This window comes from Globicephala melas, chromosome 4 (genome assembly GCF_963455315.2).
Source record: "Globicephala melas chromosome 4, mGloMel1.2, whole genome shotgun sequence".
In the NCBI taxonomy this organism is placed as follows: Eukaryota; Metazoa; Chordata; class Mammalia; order Artiodactyla; family Delphinidae; genus Globicephala; species Globicephala melas.
Genome location: NC_083317.1, coordinates 125740887 through 125754693, shown reverse-complemented (window position 1 = coordinate 125754693; position 13807 = coordinate 125740887). Strand labels below are relative to the sequence as shown.

Genomic DNA, 13807 nt, shown 5'->3' with positions numbered 1-13807 from the left:
AAAACAAAATAAAACCACAACAAAATAAAACCACGACAAAATAAACATTTTCTATTTTCATTTAATGGAGGGCTCCTTTCTTCCACTTTAAATCTCCGGTGCTAATCTCTTGAGCTTAATGACAGAAATGCCAGTTTAACAAAACTGGTGACTTGGAAGATAACTGCTTCCCCTATGTCCATCTATTCAGAGACAGTGTAATGAGAGATTACCTTCACAATGATGCTCCCTTCATCATAGCCCAAAGCAACGTTGTTGGATCCTCGCAGGCTGGCCACACACCATACCCTCTCCATGCCATAATTCAACGTGCTCTCAAGGCGATAGGTGCTTGAATGCCAAATACGCACGGTTCCTGAAAAGAACCATGTGAATATGCCCTTTTGATTTGAACATCCAAGAATGAACTGTCAGGTGAACCAGCCACATGGAAGTCTTTATATTCAAACAGAACACACTTCCTGACAGCTTAATTTCTTGATCTATAGTCTGTGATTTTATAAAGCAACATAAATAAATAATAGAAAATTTATAAGAAACTAAAACTAAGAAATGTGATCTTAAGTGTGAAATAATGACAGGATTCCTGGGTACAGTGCCCACTATGTGCCAGATGCTTTCTATACATGATTTCTTCCCATCCTTTCACTGTAATCCTATGAGGCAGATATATCTATGCCCATTTCATAATGTACCCAAACCACACATCTATGAAGTGGCAGAGGCTGAATTTGACCCCGGGCTTTTAGACTCCAAAGCACAGGCTTTTTCAGCTTTTCTCTAGCACTTCTGGTGTCCTCTTATTTAAGTAACAGAGTCAAAACACATTAGAATGATGCTGGTAACAATGCCCCTTTACTCTTTTACAGCTTAAGCAGTCTACTCTAATAAAAATATCAAAATCCTTTAAAACTTCCAATGAAAATGCAGGGCACTAGCCCGCTTAAATATCCACTTAGTAATGATATTAAACACAGGACTAAATATCCATTTCTAACTTACCATCTTCTGAACCTGTGATGATAATTGGCAGCTCAGGATGAAAACTGGCACAAGACACATTTTGGGCGTGTCCCTCCAGTGTCTGTACACATGTTTTATTCTGTAATCAGTACACAGAAAACACTTTTATTAGTGGCAAACAATAACTCATCCTTAATTTTCCCAGTGCACAGATACATAATAAATAAGAGTGGTTATGACATCTTAACAGTATTCAATACAGAGATTTTTGGAACAGAACCATCTTACCGTGTACACATTTTCTCTAATTATTTGATAGTACAGGCAAATGTAAATGTAACTATCACATTTAAAGAAGAAAACACAACACACCCCTGAAAGATGTGGTCTTCATCTAAGTATCATTCCCTCAAATTCCTGTCTTTAATATTTTTACCCTGTATTTAAACACAAATTTGAGTATCTCAGTACAACTGGTTTCTACGCCTCATTTTATTAACTGTTTATTGAAATTTTGATGTGAGAAACAAAAAAATAAAAATTTAACATACTCTTGGAGATAAAAAGTGTAGTAACAGGGCTTCCCTCGTGGTGCAGTGGTTGAGAGTCCGCCTGCCAATGCAGGGGACACGGGTTCGTGCCCCGGTCCGGGAGGATCCCACATGCCGCGGAGCGGCTCGGCCCGTGAGCCATGGGCGCTGAGCCTGCGCGTCCGGAGCCTGTGCTCCGCAACGGGAGAGGCCACAACGGTGAGAGGCCCGCGTACCGCAAAAAAAGAGGCCCGCGTACCGCAAAAAAAAAGAAGTATAGTAACATACCTAGGTTTACAAGAGTCTTTGTGGCAAAATGATTGTACCATGGTGATGTCATGACATTATTCATTTGTCTGCTAGTTTTCAAATATAAATGAAAGTCTGAGACCACATTTTAGGTGCAAATTCTGATGCCTTAAGTTATTATGCTATAAACAGAGTTCAACAACCCAAGTTTTAACTGTCCTGTAAGAAACAGTAAGAAGCATATCTAATATATGGCAAGTAGGTTATGAAAAAACTGTACCTGATAGTCCCATATTTTCACAAGACGGTCATCTGCACCTGAAATGAGGTATGGTTTGTCGCCCCCACTGTAGTAATCAATGCAGTTCACACCTTTTTCATGTCCCTCCAGAGTGAAGTTTGGTGACGAGGAGCCCAGCTGCCATACCTTCAGAGAGCAACAGCATCTGCCAGTCAATATGGGGCCTTGCTTTTCAGAAGGCAGCTCCACCACACCCCTGACAGGTCATGTAAATGCCAAAGCTGGGGGGGCGGGCTGAAGAAAGCTCATTTTTTCACCCACTTGTTTTTGTTTTTTCTCACTTTCCTTGAATTTCCAGGGGGCAGAATCACTATAGCATTCTCTGAAAAATGCCAATTTCCGGGCTTTATCCCCAGAGATTATGACTCAGTGGATCTACAATGAAGCCCAGGAATCCAGATTTTTTTAACAGACAGCCCAGGTGTCTTGACTTGGAGAAACACTACTTTAAGGGCAGGAAATGACTTCATGAGAGATTTAATATAAAGCTAATGAAAGTGGACTTAGTAGGACGTATTAAAAGGAGAAAACTACTGCTTAGTCAAAAAATTAAAAGTATGGAAAAGTAGTCAAATATTACTACAGCACTGGTATTGAGCTTTACCTTTACAAATGTTTATTTTGTATGCCTACTACATGGGAGGCCCTGTGGGGAGTATAAAGATGTGTAAACAAACTTTACTAGAGCCAAAGATAAGATAATTTTTGTCTTCAAGATATACCTAATTTAGTGAAGAAAGTTTAAAACTAATTTCAAAGTTTCAACCTATGTCAAAAGCAGGGACAATCCAGTGAAAGGAAAAAAAATAAAGTAGGCTGAAGTCCTAAGATATTCAACATATAATGTTTAATAATAAATTGTCAGACAAACAGCATATAACATTTTATAAAAGTTAAAGGAAAACTAATAAAAATGTTATATAGATGTAAGCCTATACATGCAAACAAAAGTTTATGTAATGTATATTTTAAATCTATGCATACAGAAATAATTTAAATACTACAGTGGGAAAAGAAATGTATTTACACTCACTGCAACGTGTATTAAGCATCTAGTATAGGCAAGGCACTGTGCTGCTTGCTAACGTGTGTCTGGGGGAGGGGGTAACACAAAGTTCCTGCCCCAAACATCAACATTTCAGGGATAAAAATTTCCGGAGACACGTTCATTATTATTCAACATGAAGGTCATAATAGAGGCAAAAAGCGATGGAAGGAACGGGATGAAAATGACTGGCTCTGTCTAGAGGTGAAATGTATGTCTGAAGAGAGCTTCTCAGAGTAAATAACTGTGCTAATAAGCCTTGAAAGATGAGTAATTAATTATCCAGAGGAAAAGAAATCAAAATGGCAGAATAAAGAATACTGCAGGCAGAAGGACCAGCTGAATTAGGTAAGGTTCTGTGAACATTCAGGGCTTCTCTAGAAAATGGTGAGTAGACCAGGGTTACTGGAGATATCTCATAACATTAGCTAAGGCTAGTCTTGGAAACGCTTGTATTCCACACCAAGGCATTTGGACTTTACCCTTAGACTGGGAACTGACAAGATGGAATCCATGTTTTAGAAAGATAACTGGAAGCAGTATGGAGAAATGAAGTAAGAAAAGGAATGGAGGCAGATGACAGTTAAATATAAAACAGATTAATAATCAGCAGAAGTCAACAACAAATATACTAAAGGAGAGGAAACAGTGACCTAGAGAAGATACAGGCATTTTCTTATTCTGGGTGTGCAGAGGTTTAAGAAGTCTTACACCATATTGCTTCCACGTGGAAAAACACTCCTTCATTAAGAACACTGAGCTGCCACACTGTTCTTCTCAACAGAATATGCCCTTCCGGTTCAAAATGAGAAGTCCTATTTTGCTTCAAAATGAGCTTTTGAGAGAAACTTCTCAGGAATAACTTTCTGGGCAGCCAGTAGTAAAATACCTGACACAACTATATGTCACCAACAATCATAACTGACACCAAGAGTAGACATCCTACCTTGATAGTCCTGTCCAAAGAAGCGCTGGCAAACTGATTGTTATCTTTGGGGTTGATCACAATCTGCATAACATAATGGGTGTGTCCTTCAAACACTTGTGAGCAAGACCATTTCTTATCCCAGTCCCAGAGTTTAATAAGCATGTCATCTAGACCAAAAAAAAGTCTCCAGTTAGTTGCAATTTCTATTTCTTTCATTCAGAACTAAGGTGCAGAGTCTCTGTGCCTTTTAAGGCAGCAAATCTAACACAAAGCATATATTCCATGTCTTAAAGAAACAGAATCGGAATTGAACAGATTTTTCAATATGCTTATTTATTCTAAGAATAAATTTAACTCTCTAAAGAGTGGAGATAAAAGAGAGAGATTACTAATAGCAAATATACAAATTTCATGGAAAAAAATTTAAGACAGACTCAATGGGCTTTACAGAATGATGAAAGAGGAACAAGTTTGATTAAAGTCTAAGTATGAATGAATAATGATGGCAATGACTATTTCAGAAATAAGCATTTCTCTTTTAATACAAGATTGGTTAAAAAAAAAAAAAAAGTTCTGAGTTACTTCTCAATCTCTAAATTAAACTGTTTCAAAGAGCTATTACCAGTTCAGTGCAACTGGTTTTAAATGCCTTCCAAAAGCGCCACTGTTTTATACATAATACCAAGGAGCAAACTAATCTGAGTATAAAGATAAAATTGACTAGGGTATATGGCAATCTGCCAAAAACTCACTCAATCAGCATGTAAATTAGCTTTCTGTTCAGCAGACTTTTCAGCATCTAGACCTTCAGGTCTTCCCTGACGGGAATTGGAGCAACTGCTATACAAATCCTAAGTAGAACTGATATTCATTAAAATACAAAAGTAAGCAGCACTGATAGCATGTTAATGGATTTAAATAGTTTAAAGGCTGCTTGGAATTAGAACTCTGCTTGTAACAGCAGTAAAAGAATTGCATGTCTCACTGAATGAAAATGAAATACTCAAAGAGACGCACATGACCAAAAGGGGTCATCTCTTACCGCTGCTAGTTAGAATGAAAGGCTGGGTTGGATGAACAGCAATACAGCGAATGTAGTCTGAATGAGCTTCAAACATATGAACTCTCTCCAGAGTGTTGTAGTTGAACACTCTAATCTGCATGTCATCCTGGAAATGGAAAGTTTAACACCATCATTACTGTTATGAAGTAAATTGCACAAAAAAGTATATTATAGGCTCAGGGTATAAAGCCCAGGTTCCAAAACAATGCACTAATTAACAAAACAAAGCAAGAGCCAAAGCTCTTTGACTCGCCAAAGCAGCCACTGACAGGTTCACGGATGGGTTAGAAGCGCAGGGAATTACTTACCGCCCCCGTCACAGCCCAATTCTTCCTCGCAACAAACTTGGCAGCTCGAACAGGAAGATCACATACTTCAAATGTTTTCACCAGTGTCTTAAAAATTTCACAAGAATACACTTTGAGTCATGAGAAAATAACTGAAAAATCTATCCTGTTATATTTAAAACATCCGATTTTTTATATCACTACTAATCATAAAATGTTCTCAGGCTAAAATATAAAAGTGCAACAGTCAAATGAAAACAATAGACCAAAGATCTTTTCTTTAACAGATTCAAAGTGCAAATACTTATAAATGACAAAAGAAAGCAAATGTCAACAAGATGAAGTTCCCCATCCTCTGTGCTCCAGCTTCATCCTTGGCTACTCCCAGTGCCTTCTTTGCTCATGTTCCCTCCGCCTGAACACCCACCCAGAGGACCTTATACTCCACTTTCACAACATAGCACCTTCATAATTACGTGTTTAACGTCAATCTTTCCTGCTAAGCCCCTGAGGGCAGGAATCTTGTTCACCACTGTATACCTAGAGCCTAGAACAGCTGCTGAAAAACAATGAATGTGTAATAAGTATTTGTTGAATGAATTAGCCCCTAGTTTTCTCCTTTTAAAAATTAAACCCATAAACTCGTAAAATAAATTTATAAACAAGATACAACTCTTTTGTACACTTCAGCAATATGCTTCCATACAGATGCCATTTCCTTTTAGTGAAGTACGAGAACACAGTGATTCAGATGTCCCTTAAAGCTGTTCAGAATAGAATTATTTACACAGGATAAAGGTGGAAAACTAGACCCTGCTAGAAAGAGCAGGGATGAATGCATCTCTTTGTCCTCCCACTTTGATGCTTTGTTCTTTAAAATTCTGAAAATCAAACTATCACTTTTTAATCTCTCTTTCTGTACAAGAGAATAATGAAAATAGCATATTCTGATTGATTAACGATGTGCACCAAATTTAAAAATAGGGACTGGTTCACAAGAACTGTTGAGCCCACTCTGGCTTCCTGAGCAAGACTTCAAAGATTCTTCAGTCAAAGGCTGAATGAGTGGGGACATAAGCTCCAACCTGCACAACCACTAGCAGCTGACTGTGATACAGACACTGCAAACAGGTAGAACATGCAACCTATAAGATGACAGACAAATCCACAAAAGCTCGTGAGGAGCCAACAAATTCAGGGATCTGCTGAGCAATAAAAAATAAAGCAGCTACAGAACTAACAGTCATGTTTCAGGTCCACGTTAAGTGCTGTGGCTGACACAAATGACCTAAGGGATGGTCTTCCCACTCCAGAAGCTAAACAAGCTAAACAGGAGGAAACGCTACACACTCAACATGTAAACCAGCAGCGAAATGTAAGAAAATAAAGAAACACTTGTATGGGGCCTTATAGGTCTCCTACACAATTTTATCAATTTGATTTAATCCTTCTGACAATCCTGCGAAGTAAAGAAGGCAACATATCATCTTCATTTAGGTAAGTAAACCGAGGCTCAATGTGGTTAAAAGGCTTTCCCACATCATTTAATTAGCAGGGAAACTATGTAGCAGTTTCCCACTAGCTGTCTATTTTACATTTGGTGGGGTATATATGTCAATGCTACTCTCTCACTTCGTCCCAGCTTCCCCTTCCCCAGTCCTCAAGTCCATTCTCCATATCTGTGTCTTTATTCCTGCCCTGCCACTAAGTTCTTCAGTACCAATTTTTTAGCTTCCATATATATGTGTTAGTGTACAGTATTTGTCTTTCTCTTTCTGACTTACTTCACTCTATACGACAGACTCTAGGTCCATCCACCTCACTACAAATAACTCAGTTTCGTTCCTTTTCATGACTGAGAAATATTCCATTGTATATATAACATACTGATTTTTTAACTGCTGCACCCATCACCTCAAAGAGTATAATATCTCCTTATCTGAAATTCAAGTACATTTGAATTTACTTCCAAAAACATTTTTTGGCTCTTTCAAGAATTTTGCTCTCAATACACGAGTGGCAAGTAACTTCTGTTGGTGATAAAAAGAGGAGGAAAAGCAGGTAGAACCAAAAATAGATCAACCATTCAACAAAAACTTACTGAGTATCTACTATGAGCCTGTCTGCCAGGTACCCACTTCGAATAACAATAGGAATTAACACTAGGATAATCCCTGTCCTCATAAAACCTCCATTTTTGAAGGAAAGAAGGAAATTAAACAAAAACTTACCAATGAGATGAATTATGAAAGGGGAAGTAGGTGGCCCTGCAGGAGGGCACAGAAGGGTATAGAAAGAAAAACGAAGCAAAGTAGATGACCCAGATAAAGCAGTTATGTTACAGTAAAGCCTGGAGAAAGATAAGGGAAGTACACCAGGGCTTTAGAGCACAACTATAGTGAAATGACAGAGCTGAGAAATGGTTAAATGGAGCTGACAGAGGGGACTCCAGGGAGCATCAGGAAGCAAGGTGGCGGTGGAGCAGGTACCAGTGTATCGGCTAAGCATAAAATCTGAAAGGTTTTAAACACATGGAGAGAGTAGATCCTCCCCCCGACCCCACCCACACAAAAGCAGTTAACAAGCATACTCCCTGCATCAAGGCAAAAGGAATTCACAAGATAAAGATTTGAAGTCGCTGGACAGAAATTCTGAATTAGTGATATACTGATAAAAGGAAAGTTTATTATTCACTAGGTCAACAAATAATTACTGAGCCCTTACTGTGTGTCAGGTAATGTCATAGGCACTGGGATACAACAGAGATCAAAGTGTTAATGTGAATAAAATGTCACTGGTGGGACTTGGCTGACTGTGTAGTCCTTACTGTTTCATTAGAGTGATATAAGCTATAAGGGTGTTTTTAGGTTTACTCCTGAACTTGGTTCCCTAAGGCCTATTTTTGCCATCTTAAGTTCCTCAAATGTGAATTTTACCTGGATTTTAAGAACTTAACCTTGGATGTTGGGGATAATTACTGTATAAATAGACTCAAAACTATGATATGTTCTGTACTTTGAAAGAAAAAGATTAAGGATGGCCAACAAAGACTGGAAAAGATAAGACAAACTAAGCTGAAAGACCTATTATTTACTCAGATGAAAGCATTTAAGGGAAATAATCTGTAAAAGGCACATTCTCATGTGTAATGAAAAGCTGACTACAAATCTCTCTCTGATATAATCTATAATTTGTATGGCTGACTGGAAGTTACCTGCATCATGCATTACAGTGAGCACTTGGGGACAATTTAATAAAAGTAAAAATCCCATTCTTAAGATGGTTAGAATACTCACTGAACGGAAAATTAAGTACCATTAAATACTTTCATCTAGAGCAAGTGATCTTATATTGGTGTCAGTTTCCTTAATTTCAAAGTAGAGCTAATACTACCTATCTCAGAACTTAACACTTAAATATTGGATATAATGAGCCCAGACAGTTTCTCCCACAAGCTGTACCCTCATAAATGTTAGTTTATTAAAAATACTTCGTACTAATTTTATTTAAGAAAGCAGTAGGCATACACTACTGAACTCTGTTATATTTCTTCTCTTTCACTGTAAACAGATTAAGATGGTATTTCTAATAAAGTCTTTAAAAATTCCTACCTGTGTTTCATGATTCCAAACACACACACTGCCATTGTAAAGACTCGCCAACATCCACGGCTCTGTAGGATGCAAATCTACACTCTTAACTCGATCAGATCGAGCAGTTAGCTTTCTCTTGATATCCAGTCGCAGAGGCTAAGGACAAACATAAAAAACAAACAAACATTAAATTGCTATGCCAAATAAAACATGCGTGAGATCTTAACTAAAAACAGTGCATTAACATGCCTACAAAACAATTCAGTTTTTACTTTGCTAAATTACAGACACAATTTGAAGTCTAAAGCACCTACTTATTCACTCATATATACAAAAAAAATGAGTAAGAATTTTTAATTTGTAGCAGCACTTGTCAAACTTTTTGGTCTTAGGACACCTTTACAGTCTTTTTTTTTTTTTTTGCGGTACGCGGGCCTCTCACTGCTGTGGCCTCTCCCGTTGCGGAGCACAGGCTCCGGACGCGCAGGCCCAGCGGCCATGGCCCACGGGCCCAGCCGCTCCGCGGCACGTGGTATCCTCCCAGACCGGGGCACGAACCCGCGTCCCCCGCATCGGCAGGCGGACCCTCAACCACTGCGCCACCAGGGAAGCCCTACAGTCTTAATTTTTGAGGACACTAAAAAGCTTCTTTTTAGGTAGATTATATTTATTAATATTTACCATGCTAAAAATTAAAATTGAGACATTAAAATATTTCTGTATTAATTCATTTTCAAAAATGAACTAAACCCATTACATGTTAACCTAAGTAAGATATTGTTATGAAAACTAACTATAGTTTCAAAAGAAATTTAGTGAGAAGAGTAGCAATGTTTCACATTTTTGCAAAACTCTTTAAATTCTGACTTAATAGAGGACATTTGTTTTCCCATATCTGCTTCAGCCCTCAATATGTTGTGATACATTGTTTTGGTTGATGTATATGAAAAAAACCAAAAAAAACCAAAACACAAAAACCTGGCTCACAGATACTGAGAACAGATTGGTAACTCCCAGAGGTGGAGTGTGGAAGAGGGAGAAATGAGTGAAGGGGGTCAAAGGGTACAAACTTCCAGTTATAAAATAAGTAGGTCATGGAGATGTAATGTACAGCACAGTAGTTAATAATACAGTGTTGCATATTTGACAGTTGCTAAGAGAGTAGATCTTAAACGTTTTCATTGCAAGAAAAAACACATTTTTGTAACTATGTATGGTGACAGGTGTTTAGACTTATTGTGGTGATTGTTTCACGATATACACAAATATCAAATCATTATATTGGACACCTAAAACTAATATAATGTCATATGTCAATTATACCTCAATTATTTTTTTAAAAAATTGAGTTCTTCAGAGAAAAGTATTAGATTTATTTTGGCAATAATATCAGTAAATGCTAGGCAATGTAATGTGGGATCAATAGGGGTTATATCCATGTCCATGAAGGGCTTTGGAGCCAAATGGGCATGTTTATAATGTTTTAATGTATTTAAGTTACAAGAACCAAACGGAAATTACAATTTTAAACCGAAGCTAAAATACTCTCTCGAGTCATAAAATACTAATAGTTTAAAACAGCCTTTTTCAACCTGGATTCCTCATCTAAACCACAGAAAGAAAATGATCTGAATAACTACTTTCTCAATTCTCCCAAGGATACCTCTCTAGGAGAAAAGTTAACTCATTATATATAATGATGGCTTAGGGCAGTAGTCTTAATTCTCTCTTGGAAGCAGATCTGAGGAAGACTGATTTAAAATATATTTCTCCTTCAACAGGTTTTACACACAACCTCAAAGTTTATTTGGCAAGTTGCGTTATCATCCAATTTTTATTTTTGCGATCTTCCATGATGATCATGAATTGGACAGAAATTTAACGTTACTTTTCTACACAAATGAAGACTGCTACATAATTTCCGCAGAGATAATCTCCTGAGTCAAAGCAAACACCTCACAAGGCTTTTATTCATCGTTTTGGATCTCTATCAAATCTGGGTCACTGACTGCTTCGAACCTTGCTCTGACTTCTATACAGGCCTCCCTCACTTTTGGCAACAACCTACACCTCTTACTTCCCTTTAAAAGATCCGAGTTCTCTGGCTCTTCTCTACAATAGCCACAAAAATGTTTCCACTGTCTTACCTTCTTCTCCATCTCAAACTTGCTACTTTCAAACCATCATCTTCACACACCTTGCTGAAGCAGGACCTCTTACTTCACCCATTTCTGAATTTTGTCCCATTAATTATCATCACAAATGTTAACTCTTTTTTTCTGGTCTCTTCAGAGTCAGCAAACATTATGTGTCTATTATATGCCAGGAAGCACGGTGGAGGCTTTTTCCTCTAGTAAATGAGGAAACTGTAGACTTATAAACTATGTATATTTTACCATTAAAAATATTTTAAATGCTTGATTACTGAGTAAAAGTGATGCTTCAGGAAGGTGGTCCAGGGGACTGAGCAACCCCAGTATAACTCTACATACCCCCAATGCACAATCTCAGTTCAAAAAGCACAGCCAAGAGCTCCTGCTATATTTCTCCCAAGATTTTAGTGCCTACTTTGAATGAGACATTGTACTAGGCACTGTGGAATACAAAATGAGTAAGGTACTTATACTGCAGCCTTAACTCTAAATGTCTCCTTATATCTCCCAAAAGCTGGATGCATTTAGGACTCAGCTTAAATGCTACTGTCACTACTATGATCTTTCAGATTACCCTACCAGAAGCATCCTTTCCTACGGGATCCTACAGGTTTTAATTTTAACATTTAACATTTGTGCACATGTCTGTTTTTGCTTTCTAGAACAGATGCTACTTAAGGGCAGGGTCACTGCTTATTCATGTGTTTATCTCCACAGCATCTTATATATTTGGGTATAGAGGTTTAAGTACAGACAGTATAATCGAGGTCTAAAGAATCATGATGGACTCAAACTTCAGTTCCACTACTCATTTCAAACGTACAACAGTGGGTAAATTTACTTAACTCTCAGGTTTGAAAAATGTAAAACCATTGACTATTATCTACCGCTTAGTATAATGAGAATTAAATTCAGTGTTAAACAGAACAGTGCCTGGCCTATTGTAACCACTCCATAAGCATTTATAATTCACTCTCCCAGCTGTTGTGAGAATTAGGAGGCAAATGTTTAGCAAAATCCATGGCACATAGTAAACACTCTATGGTAAATGAGTGAATAAATAAATTCACATTTTGTAGTTATATAAAAGATTTTAAATGTGTTAAAGAATGAAATATGTAATTATAAAAATACTCTTAAACATTGCAAAAGAAAACTAAATTAGGCAGATGCAAGGGCTGTTTCCAAAAATGTCCAGTGCTGAAAGCACAGCACACCCCAGAGCAGGTGGTTGGTAATACGAGGGGGCATAATTAAGTGACTTCAGTATTGTTCAGAGGCTCTTAACCTGGGAACTCAATAGTTCATGGATGAGGATTGTGGGGGGGCGGTATCTGTGAGTGAATCCACTAAAACACAGCGTGTTTCTCTATGCATTTTTCTGGAAGTATCCATAATGTTCACAAGTTTCCCCAGGAAATCAACTTGTTGTAGTTAAAACTCTGCAGCAATGAGCCTTAAACTAACTTGATTTTAAGTTTTTATTTATTTTTTTTCCTTTAACAGCAAGGTGAGGAACTTGGACTTATCAATCCCTACGGTCTTCAAGCTCCAAAATCCTTGAACCTGTGCTTCCTAACAAGTGAAGAAAAGCAGGAAAATGTTTAAATACAAAATATTGAATTTCTTACATCTTTTTGGAAAGAAATTCTCACACTATCATACTGTTTTTCTTACTATTATAACTCTTTTTGTGCAAAAGTATTTTAGAGCATATCTGGGGGTGATAATAAAAAATGCTGTCATGACTGTCATTCTTATCAGCCGCTATATTTGCAAATGAAGAAAAACACGCCAACCAGTTTTATAAACAACTCCCCAACTCTTCGTTTCTCCCTAGAAACTTAAGCTGGGGTCCCAAAGCATCTGAAATTCCACTCTTGACTCTCTATGCATTTTATTTACTTTTTTGGGGGGGGGCTTGCCTGTTTAAGTTCGTAGTTTGCGGTCAGCACATACTATACCAGAACAAACCCAACATGACTGCAAAATCAGCTGTCGTCGTTTTAAAGGCACAATGAGGCAGTTTCGCCAAAGCCTTCTACGGAGTTCAACGTTTTCAGTCTCTTCTATTTCCCTACACCAAGGATCCCGCTGCAGACCGCACGACCTCTGGCAAACGCCGTAAGCACCGGAGGAGTCAGGGACCCCTCAATTCCAGGCACTGCCTCCTCAAACCACTCCCTCCCAGAGTTCAAACTGGACCAGGACCCCGCAAGGCCTGAGGCGGCGGCCGCAACGGGAGCGCAGGCCGCTGCTGACTACGGTCCTCAGGCCAGGAGCCCCAGGAATTGGCCTTGGCCGCAGGGGCCCCACTCCCTCCTGCAGGGCCTGGACCTACCATGGCTCCGTTGGTCCGAGCCCGGGCGCCTTTACTCGCTGCGGACGAAGCAGTCCGGGAGAGACCCACCGACCAGCCGACCGGCCGACTGCTTGACGTGGAACTTCCGGGAGGAGTTCTCGCGATAGAACTCGAGTCCAGGGCCCGAGCGCCTGCGCAAACGCGGCGCGGGGGGCTGACGATTCCCAAGCCCCGCCCCAATTTCCAAGGCAACAGGGCCTCCTAAATGGCCTCGAGCCCACCTGGCGCTGCTGGGGACGTGGGGGTGTGGCCTCCACTATCCGCTGCAGTGTCCTGGGGCTGCTGAGCTTGTACGAGAATCAGAAAACCGCGAGTTAAATGAGATGAGGAAAA

General features: G+C 38.9%; 1 protein-coding gene across 1 annotated transcript in view; it reads right to left on the bottom strand.

Moving 5' to 3' along the window:
• Positions 1 to 13556, bottom strand: part of COPB2 (COPI coat complex subunit beta 2) — a 31005-nt gene extending 17449 nt beyond the window's left edge. Inside the window, exons 1-8 of the mRNA XM_030873368.2 lie at positions 13454 to 13556; positions 8978 to 9115; positions 5388 to 5474; positions 5059 to 5185; positions 4035 to 4183; positions 2023 to 2169; positions 1003 to 1102; positions 213 to 355 (exon numbers count right to left, since the gene is read on the bottom strand). Of these exons, the coding sequence (XP_030729228.1) occupies positions 213 to 355; positions 1003 to 1102; positions 2023 to 2169; positions 4035 to 4183; positions 5059 to 5185; positions 5388 to 5474; positions 8978 to 9115; positions 13454 to 13456 (894 nt within the window). The 5' untranslated portion in view covers positions 13457 to 13556. The remainder of the gene's footprint in view (positions 1 to 212; positions 356 to 1002; positions 1103 to 2022; positions 2170 to 4034; positions 4184 to 5058; positions 5186 to 5387; positions 5475 to 8977; positions 9116 to 13453) is intronic.
• Positions 13557 to 13807: the final 251 nt, after the last annotated feature.